Source organism: Protopterus annectens, chromosome 6.part0 (genome assembly GCF_019279795.1).
Source record: "Protopterus annectens isolate FY-2018-M chromosome 6.part0, PAN1.0, whole genome shotgun sequence".
NCBI classification, from domain to species: Eukaryota; Metazoa; Chordata; order Ceratodontiformes; family Protopteridae; genus Protopterus; species Protopterus annectens.
Genome location: NC_056737.1, coordinates 498,879,355 through 498,897,664, shown reverse-complemented (window position 1 = coordinate 498,897,664; position 18,310 = coordinate 498,879,355). Strand labels below are relative to the sequence as shown.

The 18,310-nt window shown below is 38.5% G+C and overlaps 1 protein-coding gene across 1 annotated transcript in view; it reads left to right on the top strand.

Moving 5' to 3' along the window:
* The window catches only part of SLC25A21 (solute carrier family 25 member 21), a 2,418,593-nt gene that overhangs the window by 2,043,532 nt on the left and 356,751 nt on the right, over positions 1-18,310 (top strand). The window contains exon 5 of the mRNA XM_044074218.1: positions 11,885-11,992. Within this exon, the coding sequence (XP_043930153.1) occupies positions 11,885-11,992 (108 nt within the window). The remainder of the gene's footprint in view (positions 1-11,884; positions 11,993-18,310) is intronic.

Genomic DNA, 18,310 nt, shown 5'->3' with positions numbered 1-18,310 from the left:
TTGAGGTCTCCATAGTGGGTCATGCTAGTTACTTGACTTATTGAACTCAATATACAACTGTAGCTGATTTATATGATTTACTTACTAGTAAAAGGCTGAGCAATCTTTTATGAGTGCTGAAGGACTGACAAAGTACTTAGTGACTCTCCGCAGTAGAAATCCAATGTTCCTTCATCCTTCTGTCTCTTACACACCTTCTTATCTCTATCCTGTATTTCCACTTCACAAACCAACTTAAAGTTAGTGAAAAGCCTGCTAAAACAGACTCAGAAAAATATTCAGTGACTGCATTGTCATCAACAGCCCAGTCCATTAGGCCAATTTGCATGCCAAGTCAAGGACTGAACAGTCATTTATTGAAACAGGCAAATTCAGAAAAACACCAATGACCACTTCAAATCAACTAAACCTGCTTCTTCTTTCCATTGCACCTTGAGTCTGGCAGTTGGTGCAGAGTTTTAAGGCTGTAAGCTGTAGCTCCTGTGGACAATGTTTGATTTTCTCAGCCTTCATTTGTCTATTGTGTGCCTTCAGCAATTCACTTAACCAGAAATTACTCCTGGGTTGCCCCTGAAAAGGGACTGTTTGTCTCTTGGGCCTACTTGGTTAACAAATGAGTATTATTAATTTTTCATTGCAACTTTTAATCCTTTATACTACTATTGACCCTAAGAGCCCAACCTTTATTCCTGGGGGCATCTTCCATTATCCTTGGAGTTAACTGAGTCAAGGCACAACCAATGACACAGTTAAAGGACTCAGTACTACTACTTCTCCTTCACTAGCCACACCAGTAATTCTCAAAAGAAGAGTTTTGTTCCAGTGCTTGCCTTCTTCAGCTGATCCGGTAGTGGAGTTTGAGGGCAAAACTCAATATTCAGGTTATGGTACTCAACCTTGTAGCTACATATACTGATTGTCTGCCTTTAGTTCCTTCCTTTGTTAACTTAAAACTGGGAAGAATACTTGGCAAGCTACTATAAACCCTTGGACCAAGAGGCATGTGATAAATACTTTCTGCATTCACTTGCAGCACAAAAACATAAATACAAGTTTTTACTTGAAACTTCTTTTTATTTGAATTTGTCACTAAATTGAACAGACTTTTGTAACAATATTAGTAAAATTCACTCTTTATAAAAGCTTTCTCATGAACCTTAATTTGCACAACACTTATACTACTCACACAGACTTGATATTATCAGAATTTCTTTTTCAATTATGACATAATATTAGGCCCCATGTTCTCTATTTATGAAAGTCATGTGTGCATTATGTGGTACCTTTTAACTGCATTCTGTATCAATTTAAAATTATTTGCACGGTGCCTGGGGTGAGGTACCAGGTTAAAAAAAATAGATTTTTATCATATGATGTATTTTTTTTATTGCAAAGTGCTGGCATCTTTGTGAACTTCATTTGGACTTTGTTTTAACCTGCAATGTATATTTCTTGTTCTTGGAAATATATGATCTTTTCTATTTTAAATTAAAAAGAAACTGAAAGTAGAAGAAACATATTTGAAATGTAAAATGTAACTTTCTGCAGTCTTAAGAACTTAAATGTCTGCATATAATCAAGTGTTATAAGTGCATATAGACAAGAAAGTCTTGGGGTCATTAAATGTAAGTACAGTGTGCTTCAAAGAAGCAGCTCTCCAGACATATAAAAGGGAGAAGCCATTCAAATGTGAACAGTTAATAAATGTTTACCCTTTTTTAGTCCATTGTTCCCCTCTGTAGAAGGAAATGAATGTAATCTAGTGAAATGTAATTGCTCCTATTTTTGCATGGTGAGAACGCAATTAATGTGATCTGATTTAATGTTATTACATTTATTTTGTGTAGTAGAGTAAATTATGTAATCTGATAACCCTGTTTTCTGTACTGGAGTGATTAGCTGAATTTGGGACCGAAACCAGCCCACAGTTTTTTAGTCTTTGATTGCGACACATCTATAAAGGTTTGCTTTTTAATTCTGCCTTATCTTAGTTTCTCTAACTCTGAGTAATAAGAGACAGCAAGGCTATATATTTAACTGTAGATTATTTTTTATCTAGTACGAATTTTGTCTATTTAACTGACTGCTATTTTACTTTTTCTGTGCACTGTTTTGATCTCTGCATGTTTAATCTCTATTGGCACTGTTTTATTTATCATTTTTTAGTATTTGTTTCAATTTAGTCACTTTTTAGATCTCATGGTTGGTTTTTATTTTTTATATATCTACTAGTGCCCGATAAAGGGATATGTAGCTGTATTGAGTGGCAAGCTATTGTTTTCCTCTCTAATTAGCTAGATAACTTTAGACTACAACTAATGAATGAAATAATTAGCATATTTTATATTTGGTTTAAGTCAAGAGTGGTCTGCTAACCTGTTGTCTCTCACCTTATCCAGCATTGCAGCAATACTACTGTACAAGTAAAAAAGTTCTAGACAGAGAATTCTGTCAGCCTTCGCTGAGAATTGTGTTTTGTGTGTGGCAGAGGCAGTCTGGTTCATGTTGAATTTAAATGACAGTTCACATGACTTCTGTGTACAAAGAACTGAGATAAGAGTTTGATAGATGTTTAGTGAAACGCACCAGCATTTTAACTGCTAAAATATCATTCTTGAGTAAACCACAATATATAGTACCAAATGATATTTAAAACTTTTATAATATTATCATTTAACAAGAGTGAATAACTTTTCTTCCACACTGTTGTTTCTCAACTGCCATCAACGTCATCACCAAGTTTATATGCCATATTAGTTGAACAGCAAATTGTATGCCACATCATTTACATTTTATTGTATTCTTCTTCTTCTTCTTTCAGCTTTTTCTGGTTAGGGGTCACCACAGCAGATCACCTGTCTGCTCATGATTGGCAGTGGAGTTTTACAGTGTCGAGTCACCAGCCCGGCACCCAACCTTCCACTGAAGGCACACACACACACACACACACACACACACACACACACACACACACACACACACACACACACACACACACACACACACACCTAGGGCCAATTTAGAGTATCCAATCCACCTACAGCATGTCATTGGGAGGAAACCAGAGCACCCGGAGGAAACCCACACGACCACAGGGAGTACATGAAGACTCTGCACAGAAGGCACCCCAGCCAAGGATTGAACCAGAGAACCTCTTGCTGTGAGGCTGCAATGCTAGTCGCTGCACTTCCACGGCCAAAATTTGTGCAGGAAGTCATAATACAGCAACATGAAAAAATGAAAATAAAATACATCATAAATTACAATGCTAAATGAAAGAATGCATTACTTCAACTTGCTGTTTTATAGGCATAGTACTTGATGTAAAAACAACAGAAAATCCAAGTTCATAACATTTCTGGTCTGACAGTAGTTCATACTGAGATGTGCTGTCAAACAAAAAAAGTTAAGTAGTAAGAGTTGTGGGGTCTGATTCCAAAAGACTTGCTCTCAGTGTAAGTGAACATGTATACTGAGATTAGGCTGAGAACAGGTATTTTGGAATCTGGCCCCCAATGTAATCCTGTTTATAGATAGGACTTGCACTATGTGCAACTCTTTTGGAATCTGGCCTATGGTAAAATCAAAATCCTTTAAATAAGCACATTTGGTGTGATTCCTGAAGAATTCCATCTTTGTACAGCACAGGCTGAGTTACTCAGTCTAGGTCCACCATGAACCTCATTACCTAGTACTGCCTACCTACACCATATATTAATTGTAATTTTCACTGGTGATGTAGTGATGGCCTGTGTTCCACATTCTGGATGGCTCTACCAGCTGGGATACATATTGAGGCCGAAAAAGCATTGTGGTGCACATAAGTAAGACATATGCTTCCACCACATTATGTTCTTTAATATTCTCAGTTAGTGTTCCCCTGCCATGAATGAATTTGGCAGTACATACTGCTTAGGCTTGCCTCTACCATCTTCCAAGTTTACAGCACTGTTTGTTGTCCAGAGGTACCCCCTATCATTATTACAGTTGCAAGTACTATTTGTCTAGGAAGGCCTCCCTCCAGTCTCTTAGCAGAGCTCCAGTAGTGCTTTGCTGAATTTCTCTGTTATACCATGCCTAAATGTGGTGTACCAGTATAACTCATAAATGTGTTGCATTTGCAGATCATCAGCATGTGTTTTCTGTTTTTACTGTATAAGAAGAGCACCATCTTCTTGGTATATACTAGAAGCATACAAAGCATGTTGGAATGATCAGCAGGATGCAGTGAGTTCTAGGCATCAATAAACCTTTTAGAGGTACTGTGCTCCCCAATCACACAATTCAAATTTACATGTTTCCCCCTATCCTTGAGTGACAGGGGTGCTAAAAAAGGATGAATGTGCAATTACTTTTCCATTCATCCAAATTACATTAGAAAAGAGTAAGAAATGTAATTAAGCTTTTTGTAAATTAGAAGATGGTTCTATACAAGTGACGTTCTCTATGATTCAAACCTATTCCTATAACATGATCTATTTATTTTGCTAAAGAGATTGAGATCCCCTGAGTGGGTTTTTATGATACATTTGGATTTGCAAATGTGTAATAAGTCTGACAGAACTGGAAATGTTAAAGCTGTATATGAAAGGTAGAGGTAACCTCCGAGTAGAAGAGGGACAAGGATTTGACAAAGTCTGTATAGCTTTTACTGTTTATGCACTTGATGTTTTTTAAGCATTGTAGTCATTTCAGTTGTGATGTGTCTGTACATACCAAAAGGGGCATAATAGTCAATGAATGGTCTAATACGTGCTGTACAGTACAGTAGAACAATTACATCTGTGGATGTGGGTGCAGTACCTTTAGATATAAGCTATGCAATGGAAAAGTACTTTATACCAGTGGGTATGTGGTGATCAAAGGACAGTTCATTGCCAGTATAGGTTCTCAGCTTCCTAACTATGAGATCAATTTTCAGGTGTATGCTGTCATTGTGATAGTTACCAAGGGAGTTATGCTTGCTGAAGGATATGATTATGCAGTTCTTGGCATTTAGATTTAGTCCATTGTTTTGACACCAGCTATTTGTTCAGGACAGGCCGTCTTGGAGGATCTTGGTGTCCTTTAGGGAGTTTATGATGGCACCATGTTTGCAGTGATCTGCAGACTTGGTCAACCCCAAATCCTTTACATTAGTTTTGAACTCTGAGAATTAAATTCTTAAGAGGGGAGGCCCAAGGACTAAACTTTGGGGTGCACTGCTAGTGACAGTTTTCATGGAGGAGGTATAACCACCCACCATAACTTCCTGCATTCTGTTTCTAAGCCATTTTGTTATTCAAAAAGTCACATAGGGATTGATATTTAGCTAGGAGAGTTTATCTATGATACCCAAGTTTGAGATATTGCTGAACACATTTTTTTTTGGGGGGGGGGGGTGGTCTTGATATTTGATGTGCACTGTTTTGTCCTCACCCATTTTTTCAGTTACTTTTTAAAAGAAATTGACCATGTTAAGTAGGCAGGACCTACATTTGATAAATCTGAAGTGGGTTGGGTTAAGAGTCTGTAGGTGTCATATATGTTTATTTATTAATTCTGCAGTGATCGTTTCCATAGCTGTACAGATAAAAGTGGTCAGGCTTATGGATCTGTAATTATCTGGAGTCCATTGAAGCACCGACATTGTTCCAGAGAATGACTACTGCTGTCCATTCATCTAGTAAAAAGTCTGCTTTGAGGCTATAGTGAATAGCTGCTATAGGGAAACAGACATGTCATGTTTTAAACTGACCACTAAAGAGCCTGGTTTGTTATTTGACATCATAGATATAGTGTTCTTGGCATTAGATAGCACCATATGAACCTATTTTTAGCACCTTTATTATATCATCACTTAAGACATAGGTACTCATATATTAATAGAAAAGAAAGCAAACCATATTAACATTTTTATACATGTGTTATATATTATGTATGTTTTCTTTTTAACAATTATCAAGTGCATTACATAAATTGTCTAATTTCTGACATTCTTTAAATTTCTCTCCTCCTGAACATTACTATATATGTATTGATCCCACAAATTCCATGTATTTCTATGTAGTTTGCTCCTTCCCTTTGTTAAAGATCCCCACCACTAGTTCTTTTAACTCCTTAACAATATTCAGTACTTCAGTCACAGCTGGTTTTGATTTTGCATTCCATTTTCTAGTAATCCACCTAGAAAACAGGTGGCTCCTCCTCTTCCATTTGAATGAGCTCATGAAGCTGATTTGAGGTCCTTAACATGGAAGAGTAATGCTACTCAACGCCAGAAGTCTAAACCTCAAGATGCACGCATTCAAAACTCTTCTTAGCATGGAGAACATCAATATCTGTGCAGTAACAGAAACCTGGTTCAAGGCTCCCGAGAGCACCCCAGCACTACCAGGTTATACCTCATACCATGCTTTTCGGCCCCAAAACTTGGACCGAACCACAAAAGGAGGGGGAGTATCAATATTCGTCAAAGATACCCACACCTCCAGGTTGGTGGCACAGCATGAAGCATCAGATACTATCCATGTGCAACTAACAGTGGGTAAAACTGCCTTCCAGTTTATAGCCTGCTACAGACCACCCTCCCAAACCCAGGAACCCCACTCGGCCTTCCTGAGAACACTGGAAAATATGAAGGTCTCTCCAAACACCATTATATTGGGCGACTTCAACTACCCAAACATAGACTGGGAGCATTACTCTAGCTCCAACACCCTAGCCCAAAGGTTTATAGAATTTATAAACTCAAATGCTATGGAACAACTTGTTACCACTCCCACAAGAGGGGAAAACATACTGGACCTGATCATCACCAACATGGGGACTCTGTGCTCCAGACCAGAAGTGTATCCCTCACTGGTAAGATCAGACCATAAACTAATCTCACTGGATATTCACATCCCGACCCCACCCCCTGCCCAGAAAACCACAGTGAAAAACTTCTCTAAAGCAAATTTCACAGTCCTCAAAACTGAGGTGGAATCCTTCAAAGCCCCTGGGCCTGTGGAAAATACGGCCCAGACCGCAGAATCCTTTATAAACGCATTCTATGAACACCTTCAGGAATGCATGGATCATGCAATCCCAAATAAAACCAAGACCCAATCCTCCAAAGGCAGACGTCCTGTCTGGTGGACCCCAACCATAAACAAACTATACAATAGAAGGAGGAAGCTACTACATGATAGAGCAAAATCCCAAAAAGGGAAGGCATTTCTGATCAGTATTAGCAAAAAACTACGGGCACTAATAAAATCATCTAAGGCCAGCTTTGAGAGAAAAATTGCACAGGACACTAAGGATAATCACAAGGCTTTCTTTAGTTATGTTAGGAACCTGGGTGGGAATTCCCAGATATGCTCAGAATTAGTCCAAAATGACAAAAAGTACACCGAACCCACAGACATTGTGCCAACATCCTAGCTGTCAGGTTCAGCGCAAACCCCCCCCCCCCCCACCAAAAGGGCGAATATCTATCCCAGCAGAGTGCTGCCCCCCTAACATCTCAGATGCTCAAGTAAGAGCCGCCCTCTCCAAGGCAAAAAACACAGCATCAATGGGACCAGACGGTGTCCCGGGCTGCGTCTTACATGAACTCCAAGAAGAGCTAAACCCAAACATAAAACTACTGTTCAATCTCAGCCCTACTAAAGGATATGTACCCAAAGAGTGGCATACAGCAACAGTGGTCCCTCTCCACAAAGGTGGTGCCTCAACGGATCCTGGAAACTATCACCCCATAAGCCTGACTAGCTTGGTCTGCAAAGCTATGGAAAGGATCATCATGGACCTCATAAATAAAGATATTGGGGACCTACAGACACTGGATCCTACCCAGTTCGGCTTTGTTAAGGGCAGATCCTGCCTCTTAAACCTGGTCGATTTCTTTGAAACAGTCACCAAGGCCATTGACGAGGGGAAGGTGGTCCACACAGCCTACCTGGACCTCACAAAAGCCTTCGATACAATACCCCACTCGGGCATTATAGATAAGCTCACCAGCTTAAATATAAACCCCTATGTCACTAGATGGGTTGCAAACTGGCTCAAGGACAGAACCCACATGGTTAGAATTGCTAGAGCCATGTCAGACTCCAAACCAGTTACAAGTGGCGTCCCACAAGGCTCAGTCCTGGGACCTCTCTTGTTCGGTATATATTTCTCAGAGGTACAGGCAAATGCGGAAGGACTGTGGCTGACCAAGTTCGCAGATGACTGCAAACTGGGTGCCATAATCGACTCTCCAGCCGACACAAGCATCCTACAAAAGGGCCTCATAGAAACAGACAACTGGTGCCAGAGCCATGGCCTCAAGCTAAATGCCAAAAAGTGTATAGTCATCTCCTTTGGCAAAAACAAAGTGCTCACAAATTACTACATAGGTGGTAATCCATTAAGTACAGAAGAAGTAATTAGGGACCTGGGGACCCAAGTTGATAGCAATCTCTCATTTGACAACCACATGGCCAAAGTGGTTAGAGAAACATTTTATATAGCCCACCTAATCATGAAGGGATTCACATCTAGATCAGGGGAGGTCATCGTGCCTCTTTACTCATCCCTCATCAGGCCCATAATTGAGTACAATGCCCTTTTTGAGATGTACCTTACCAGACACCTGCAGCAACTGGAAAGACCCCAAAAGTACCTCACCAAGAGGATCAAAGGGCTCAAACAGATGCCATTTGCTGCCCGGTTAAAGAAACTCCAGCTCTACTCAGTGGCATACCGCCTGCTCAGAGGCGATCTGTGCCTGACGTATAAAGCCATGTCCAACCTGGAATTAATGGACATGCTGCACCTCAGAAAATCCAAATCCCATCGAGCTACGCACTCGAGAGACTTGAACCTCAGTACTGAAATAAATAGGACATGCTGGAGGGACAGATTCATAACCCAGAAGCTCCCTTCACTCTGGAATAAAATCCCAGACCAGGTTAGGCAGAGTCCCTCATTGACTCTCTTCAAGAGGAATCTTGATGAGTGGATGGGAGATCGTAGGTTTAACCCGGGTATCACTTCTGTGTCACTGTTAGACAGAGGCACAGTATACTAACCTCGAAAAAGGGCATAGCAAAATTAATTAAAATGGGTGGCGAAAGCCAAACACACTCTGGCTAGGCTTATAAATGCCCTAGGGCAGATAGCCTAGTATGAACCTATGAACCTAAGACTGTTTTACTCATTGCTCTGACTTCTGTAAGAATGGTATCTGAGTGACTTATTGTGAGCCAAATATATCTAATTTTTCACAAGTACAGTGTTTCTTTTTAGACAGATCCATCATTTATGCTTAAAGTAGGGGTTGGGATTTTCCTTGAGACACTCTGCTAATCTCCCTGTATTCATTCTAGAACATATAAATAAGAGAAAAAGAAATCTTCATACTCTGGATGTCCACAGCCAGATCAGATACCACTTCAACAGAACTAAATCCTTCAGGAAAGCAAATCAGTTTTGAAAGTAAAAAAGGACAACTGGTGTCAAAGCAGATGATTTCACAATGGTTATCTCATGAGATTTCCTTTTGTTAGACTCACCCTGGCAGTCCACTTTCAGGAAGGGTTAGGGCCATCTCTACCAGAAGTTCGGCTATTTCTGTGACCTTTTGGTAAGGGATGGGCACTGGAAGTAGTCTAGATGCAGCAACTTGGTCTTCTGTAGATACTTTTACAAAGCAAACCAAATTGAATTACTTTCCCAGGTCCAGAAGAGGCTTCGCTAGGACCATTCTCCAGGGCTCTTGGATTCTTAAATCTCTTCTTCTTCCCTATTTCCTTTTAAGGTATGATAACCTATCCAAATAGCTTCAGTTTCTGCAACAGTAATCTAATGATTAACATAGTACAGTTGTGTAAATAAACTTACAGTGGAAGTTCAAATAGATCACAGTTGTAGTAACCATACTCTCTCTCCATCTCTTTTTTTGTAATATGCATTTCTAGTGTGTGGATTTATATACCTCTGTGTATATAGTTACTCTTGTTCTTCCTTCCTAGCCTTTCTTCCTCTCAGGACTAATACCTCCCTTCTTAGGTCATGAAATCTATGAGTTGCTTTGTGCTCTGTTTTTTTATATGGAGGTCTTCCTAAGCTCCTGACAGGTAGCCTAAAACACATGGAAGGTGCCCATAAGGTTTGGCTGGTTGGTCATATCACTGGCAGGATATAACCCAAACAGTTTAGATTATTGCTACAGTGATCTATTCAAACATCAACTGTTATGGTAAGTTTACTTATACAAATGTACTTTTCTTATTCTTCTAACACTTAAAGGTTATATGCTTTTCGTACCACTGAAAGCTAGCTACTTTTATTTTATTTTCAATACATTTAATGCAAGCTAAAATTACTTATATCTCATGACCAGAATATATTATGAGAAACAGTCATTTATGTGGTTGAACTGTCATGTCTGGCCTGCTGCAGGTGTAGTAGATGGCAATACATTTTATATTCATTGTGGAGTGAGTACCAGAGGAGAAAGAAAAGACTGGACCAGGCTAAGAATGAATACTGGTTGATTAACAAATAGGCTAAGACAGCAATAACAAAGAACAAGGAGCAAGGAGGAGGGTTTGGCATAATGGTTAAGGTCTTCACCTCATAGCCACAAGATACAGGTTTGATTCTGATCTATTGTTATTGGCTAGGCTTAAAATGCCCCTTCAGTCACAGCAGATATAATCAGGATCTTGCATGAGTTAGGGGAGAAGTGGTCCAGGGCGTATGCATAGCAGTATGTAAAGATAGGTGTATCACCGATGACTCAAGAATAAGCATTGTACAATAATAAAGAGGCATTCACAACTGTGTGCAGTATAGAGGTATAAAACTCCTGTCACGTTGCATGACAGTTTTGGAAATGATTTCCCAATATGCAAAGTAGTAGAAAATGAGGTGGGAGATGAGCAGTTCATATTCAGATCAGGATGCAATCCAACTGATCTGATGTTTGCAGTGAAACGGAAAGTTGAGAAGAAGTTAGAGATTAGGAAAAAGCCCATCTGGGCATTCCTTGACTTGGAGAAGGCATATGACAAGGTCCCAAGAAAGATGATTTAGGTAGTGCTGTGATGGTTCAAAGTCACAGAAACATTGATATAGTTAGTACAGGTTATGTACAAGGATCCAGTGACACAAGTGCAAAAAGTGCTTGGACTCAGAGAGTGGTTCCTAGTAGGTTTGAGTTAGGGTTCAGCTCTGGTCCACTGCTGTTTATACTGGTGATGGACTACATTAGTAAACAGGATGAAAGGGACAAATCAAAAAAAGCTGTTTTATGAAGATGATATGGCATTTAAGGCAGACTCTGAAGAACAGCTTCAGCAAATGTTAGGGGAATGGAATGCAAAACTGAAGGCACACAGGATGTCCTGCCCTTTGCTAACTTAAGCTTCTTTGCTTACACTCTTGGACTAGATAAGAAAGTTTTTGAAAATGGCTTTTTACATAGATAGGTAAAAGTTGTGAGACCAAAATGAGTAATGACTGAAAGCATAAAACTTTATCTGACTGATTGTGGAGTACAATAAAGTAAAAATAAATAAATAAAATGCTTGAAATTCACACAGCTGATTTTGCCACTCATCTGAAAATAAATGTTAATATTCTGATTTTTTAAATATAAAATGTGTTACCCAATACACTTGTTTAGACTACATCCAACAGTTCAGACATCATCTTCACTTGAAAGAAGTCTCCGAGTATAATATATGTAGTGTATTACATGCATCTGTTACTAATATTGCATCATAGTTGATGAATGTACTTTTGAGATACATTATCCTTTAAAAAGGATTTAATTTACCTTTGAAGAATTTATGAATAACAGTACTTGCTAATGCAGGACTGTCTGTTTTAAGTTTATAGTAACTGTTTCGTACTTGATCTTTCTTAGGCATATACTATTGCTGGATTAGGATCTGGACTTACAGAAGCTGTTGTCGTCAACCCTTTTGAAGTAGTAAAGGTTAGCTTACAAGCAAACCGTGATGCCTTTGCAAAGGTAAAAAAGCACACATTCTTCGGCAGATGCAGATACAATTGATGCTGGTTTGTCTCTGTCCTGTTACTAAAGTTTACTCTACATATCCTGTTTAATTAAAAAAATGATAATTGAAGGAAAAACTGCGTGATTTCATATATGGCCATTTATTGTGTATATGTCTATTTTCTGTCAGGATTAAAACAAGACGTACTGTGGTAAGAGAATATTAAGAAGTTCATGCACATTTATATGTAGATACGCACACATAACAGATGTGTGGGTTCTATGAGGTTGGTCGATTGTGGGCATTCTACTTTAGTCAACAATGCAGGTGGACAACAGTGGAACATGCCCCTTCCCCAGGGATTCTGAAATCTTGGAGTTACTACATATAATTAGTGAGGGGGGGGTCCCTCTATAAATCAGTTTGTTCTAATGCATGTTGCAAGGAGTAACCTTGGAGCATGTGCAAAAGGTGAAGACATTTTGTGGTTCAGACATTACTGTGTCAACACACAAATCATCAGGATCAAACAATGTAAAGAGTGTCATCATTTAAGCTATCAGAAAAAGTACTCTTTAATTACATTAGGAAATAGCTAGGGTAAGAGTAGTGAATACAGAAAACTCCAGCAGTAAGAATAGTGAATGTAATAAGTGATCTACAAACAATGAAGCAATATTCCCAACCACAAGACATTACAGGTGCACTACACAACACATTCTGTGGTTATTTCAAAAATCCAAACATTAGAAATGAGATAATTTTAAAGAAAGAAATTTTGAGCACCATATATTACTACTGACATGATTGTATAAACAGCAGATGCAATCAGGGCAGGTGTTCTTTGAACCCTGACAGAATTCTGCATGGCTTTTTACAAAGATTAAAGGGAACACCCAAACCAACGTATGCCATCCTAAATAAAACTGTTGTGTATTGCACTATGCAAACTCTTAATATGCAGATATTTTTCTGATATCTGGCAACAAGCAGTTATAGTACATATAAATAATACAGGGAAGGGGTTTACAGCCAGTGCAAACAATTTCCCACACATTAGCCTACAGAGGTATGGGAAGGGTGGTAAAGAAACTTATCTAAGACAATATAGGAGATCTATTACCCTCTGACTTGGAACAGTAGGGTTTTATCTAAGACAATAGGGAACATCTATTACCCTCTGATCTGGAGCAGTAGGATTTTATCCAAAACAATAGGGGAGATCTGTTACCCAATGACATGGAACAATAGGGTTTTATCCAAGACAATAGGGGAGATCTGTTACCCTCTGACATGTAACAGTATGGTTTCTTCCAAGACAATAAGGGAGATCTATTAACCTTGGATATAGAACAGTAGGGTTTTATCCAAAACAATAGGGGAAATATATTACCCTCTGACATGGAACAGTAGGGTTTTATCCAAGACAATAGGGGAGCTCTATTACCCTCTGACATGGAACAGTATGGTTTTATCTAAGACAATAGGGGAGATCTGTTACCCTCTGACATATAACATTATGGTTTCTTCCAAGACAATAAGGGAAATCTATTAACCTCTGATATGGAACAGTAGGGTTTTATCCAAAACAATAGGGGGAATATATTACCCTCTGACACGGTACAGTAGGGTTTTATCTAAGACATTAGGGGAAATATATTACCTTCTGACATGGAACAGTGGGGTTTCACCAAATGTGAAGTATGGCATCTCTGTCTGGTGACCTTCTCTGATGAAGTGACAGCAGGAAGGACTTGATAAACATGATGCCTGTTTGGACTGTGATAAAACATCTAGCACTATCTACAGTAAAAGAATTTGAAAATTCTCTCATTTACTATCAATAGGTCTGTCATTCAGTGGCTAAAGTAGTGGAACACAACATACCATTGTGGGTATTAGTTCCTTTTGAAATAGTGAGCAGAACATCACAGGATTCTTCATTGATGCCCCTTCAGTTTGGAGTTTATCTTTACTGTTATAAGAGTAATGAAAAGAATTGTAGATTAGCAAGTCAGCAAATGACTATAAACTAGGTAACATAGTTAAATCAATAAAATATGTTGAAATTCTGTCTGATGACTTATCTATTTATTATTGCCTTTTGTTTGCCAGGTTGGTCCAACTGAACACTCAGGCCCATTTTCAGTGGAGGTCCACTTAGAAAAGCTCCATTAAGGTTACAACATTTACTAAACTATTTGCAGAGAAAAAAGAATTTCAGTTTCTTAACAGTAGAAATGAAGTTTTAGAATCGTGCAATGGGCAATACAATCAAGTCAGAGGTTAATACAATTTGATTTCTATAGGACTGTTATGCAATAATAAACAAGTTGCATTTACAGAGACTGCAATATATACATTTCATAAATATGCATTTAAAATATATATCCTTGGTGCATGTATGATATCCATTATTTTATCTTTAATAATTACAGAATAATTATATTGATATAAAGTATGATTATAAAATTACTGGCATTTCATTAGATGTGGGATTAAAATTAAAAAGATGGTGACTGTATAGTAATGAATTAAGTTTTGTCCATTTTGTGTCTATTATAGTCAGCAAAACAAATTGTCTAGCTACCTGGAGATCATTCTTTCCTTAAACACTTCATTAGTTTAATCATCGTTACACTGCATTATGTTTGTTAACAGCAAAAAGAGACAATACACCTATATTCTGTCTTTTTAAAAGACTTATCATTCTGCTCCCTCTCCATTCCTACATCCTCCATAATCCCTTTTCTACCCCTTGAATGCCTCTGTGGATTCCCTCTCTATCCCTGTTCCTGTTAGTCCCCTCCAGGGCCACAACCATCTCTATGAAAAATAAATATTAGAGAACAAGAGAGAAACTATTTCATACAATCTGAAAACCAGAGAGAAACCTTTCCACCCAATCTGCTATCTGTATATCCTTTTCCCCATGTCTGAATGGATCACAATGACCCTTTCACATCTCCCTAACATGTTGTACACTGATAGCATGTCACCTATCTCTTCTGGATTCAGATGAGAAGAGCTGTACCTCCTTTAGCCTATAGTCATATTCCTTCACACCATGGCAGAACAAAACGGTAAATACAAAGGTAGTTTATTAGAAAATCTATTGCTGACCACGTCAGTTCTACCGGGATATCAGATGGTCAACATGCCAATGGTGTTTCCTGTCCCTTTATTACAACTTTTAATTTGAACAGTGAAGAAATTACTGCCATTATTGAAAAAAACTGGGTGTTGATTGTTGGGGATAAAGACATATGTGACCAGCTAGTGGCCCACCCTAAGCTGATTTATAAGAGAGGACTAAATTTAAGAATATCTCTGAATGACCAATCAAAAATAGAACTATTGGCAGATGTTAAAGCGTGGAGGTATGTCACCTATGTCAGCATGTTAACTGTGGCCTGGGAGTTCAGGCTGGTAACAAGTTTATTTCTATTTCTGGCCGGTTTTCTTGTTATACTAAGGGTGTCGTATGCATTGCTAATTGCACAAAATGTTTTGTATTTTATGTTTGCAAAACTGAACATAAACTGTGCCACTGTATTTATGAGCATGTATAGGAAATTAACAAAAAGAAATATACCAACATTTTATACAAGCATATAAGCCATTATCTATGGCATGGTTTTAAATTAGCAAATTTTAGAGCAGGTATTGAAGAATCTTGGAGGGTGACCGTGGAAAGAATACTAGAACAGTGACAGTTATGGTGGCAGACTTATCTGCATGCGACAGTTCTATCAGGTTTGAATGACATAATTTTAATCACCACTCTTCTTAAAATGAAATCCTGAGACAGATAGGATTTATTGGTATATTTCATGTTCATTTTGTTGTTTTATTTAAAGTGTGTTTATAACCATGTATTTAACAATTTATTGGGGTGATTTCCAACAGGATGGAGGCTGCAGTTTTAGTGATTATTTATGCTATCTTATTTATTGTTATTGTTATGTTTTATGATTGGATTTGTTGCAATGTATCTTTAAGGCTTTGAGTAGTCATGTGACCATATATATATATATATATATATGTATATATATATATATATATATATATATATATATATATATATATATGTATGTATATATATATGTCTACCTGATAACACTGAAACTGCAAAATGCCGACGATGAGAACACCAACACTGGAAGATCGACAACGGCGATGATCGACAGTTGAAAATCCCGATGCTGAAAACACTGACATGTTAAAGGTAAGTGTGGGGTTAGGGTAGGGGTGGGTTAAGTGAGTTAGGGTTAAGGAGCGGGTTAGGTGAGGGTGCGATAGTGGCGGACATTAGGGTTAGAGTTTGGGTTAAGGTTAGTGCATAGATAGTTGTGCATGTAAGGTTTAGTGTAGACTTGTAAGGTTTTTGGTGTGCTTGTGTTGTGTGTGTGGTTTTTGGACAGGGGATTTGTTTTGTTTGTTGATTGTCGGGATTGTGGTTTGTCGGGCATGTGAAGTTTCGTGTTTTTGAACTTTCGGTTTTGTGGTGTCGGTGATTTTGTTGTCAGTGTTTTAGCGTGTCAGTGTTATCAGGTAGACCCATATATATATATATATATATATATATATATATATATATATATATATATATATATAGTGTCACATGATACTTTTTAAATTTTATTTGAGGAAGTTTGGTGTTATCCTGAATGAAAGGACTTATGTTTTTATTGTGTTGTGGTCAGTAATGGATTTTGTAATAAACTACCTTCACATTTACTGTTTTGTTCTGCCATGGTATGTACAAGTATCATATTCCTTCATCCCGTTGCATGGACCTTTCCTCTGAATTTCTTTCAAACATCTGATTTCCTTTTCCTTATATGGACTCCGACAATGCACATAGCACTTCAGTTGTAGTCTTTCCTAGGGAAAGAATTTGGTTGTCCGTTTCTGTCATTTCGCTATTTTCAGTGCTGTGGTGGAATGTTACTGGTCAGGTTCAGGTAAGTGTGCGACTGCGCGTGGGTTAGGTGAGTTAGTGTTAGGTCACGAGGGAGGTATGTGTGCGATTGTGTGGACGTGAGGGTTAGGGCGGGTTAAGTGAGTTAGGGTTAGGGCGTGGGTGAGGTGAGTGTGCGATAGTGATGGATCTTAGGGTTAGGGTTTGGGTTAAGGTAAGTGGATAGTTAGTGGTGTTTATACAGTTTAGTGTAGGGTTAGCTGCAAGATTTTGGGTGTATGTGTGTGGATTTCTGTTTGTTTGGTGTGCTTGTGTTGTGTGTATGTGCTTTGAAACAGCAATTTTTTTTCTCTAGTAAAAAATTTGCTGTTCAGAATGTTCGATGTTGTCAGCATTTGCTGAATAGGGGTTGATGTTAAAACATTAGAAATAATGAAATTTCGATGTTCTAATATAGACCCGTGATGTGGTGAGAGAGGGCATGCAGGTGGTTGGTGTGACAGAACAAGATGCAGAGGACAGGAAGAAATGGAAACAGATGTGCTGTGGCAACCCCTAATGGGAACAGCCGAAAGAAAAAGAAGACTCTGTGTCCTGTTATTTATCTGTGCAGCTATTTCCCCAGTCATACTCTTGCATTTAACCCCTCCAGATTTCCTATCAGCCTCCTTTGTGGAACAAAGTCAGAGACTTTGCTGAAGTGGAGGTAGACTGTATCTACTAATACTCTTGCCTTGTTCACCTGGAACTCCGCTATAAAACTTGTTAATGTTGGAATGGCAGTTTTTTATTGTTTGTTTTTTTCTTGCCATGAACCCATTTTTTGTTTTTGTCATGGGGATTTGGTTTTCCGGAAATGCTTCCATTTTTCCCTTCAAGATTCTCTTGAAGACATTGCCTTTCACTATTTTAAGCTAGCAAAGCTGTAGTTCTATTGATTTTTCTGCCCCTTCATATCTCCATTATTGCTTGATGGTCCCTCCCTCTGCCCCTACCAAAGTTGTCATTGTTGGTTGTGATTCCTGGTGGACCTTGCAGCTGGCCTGCAGTCTTTCATGACACCATCTGGTCCATTTCTGTTTTTTTTAGAGGGGGATCAGGTTGGTATAAATCTGCTATTGTAAGGCTATCTCAGTCTGAGGAGACTTAGGGATGCAAGGTATTATGAGAATTAAGATGGAGCTTCAAAAGTGAAGATTCTGAGAGGCCACCTTTGGATTTGATTGGATCCAGTATACCCAAAGGCTGAGACAGACAAAAGAAGACAACATGAATCTAGCTTTATGGTAAGTACATAACTTTAGTACTTTATTCCTAGGATGTACTTCTTCATTTGGAAGTTCAGCCAATGAACATCTTGGCCCCATAATTTTCACAAGTCAGGATACAACTGTGTAAATTTATGGGG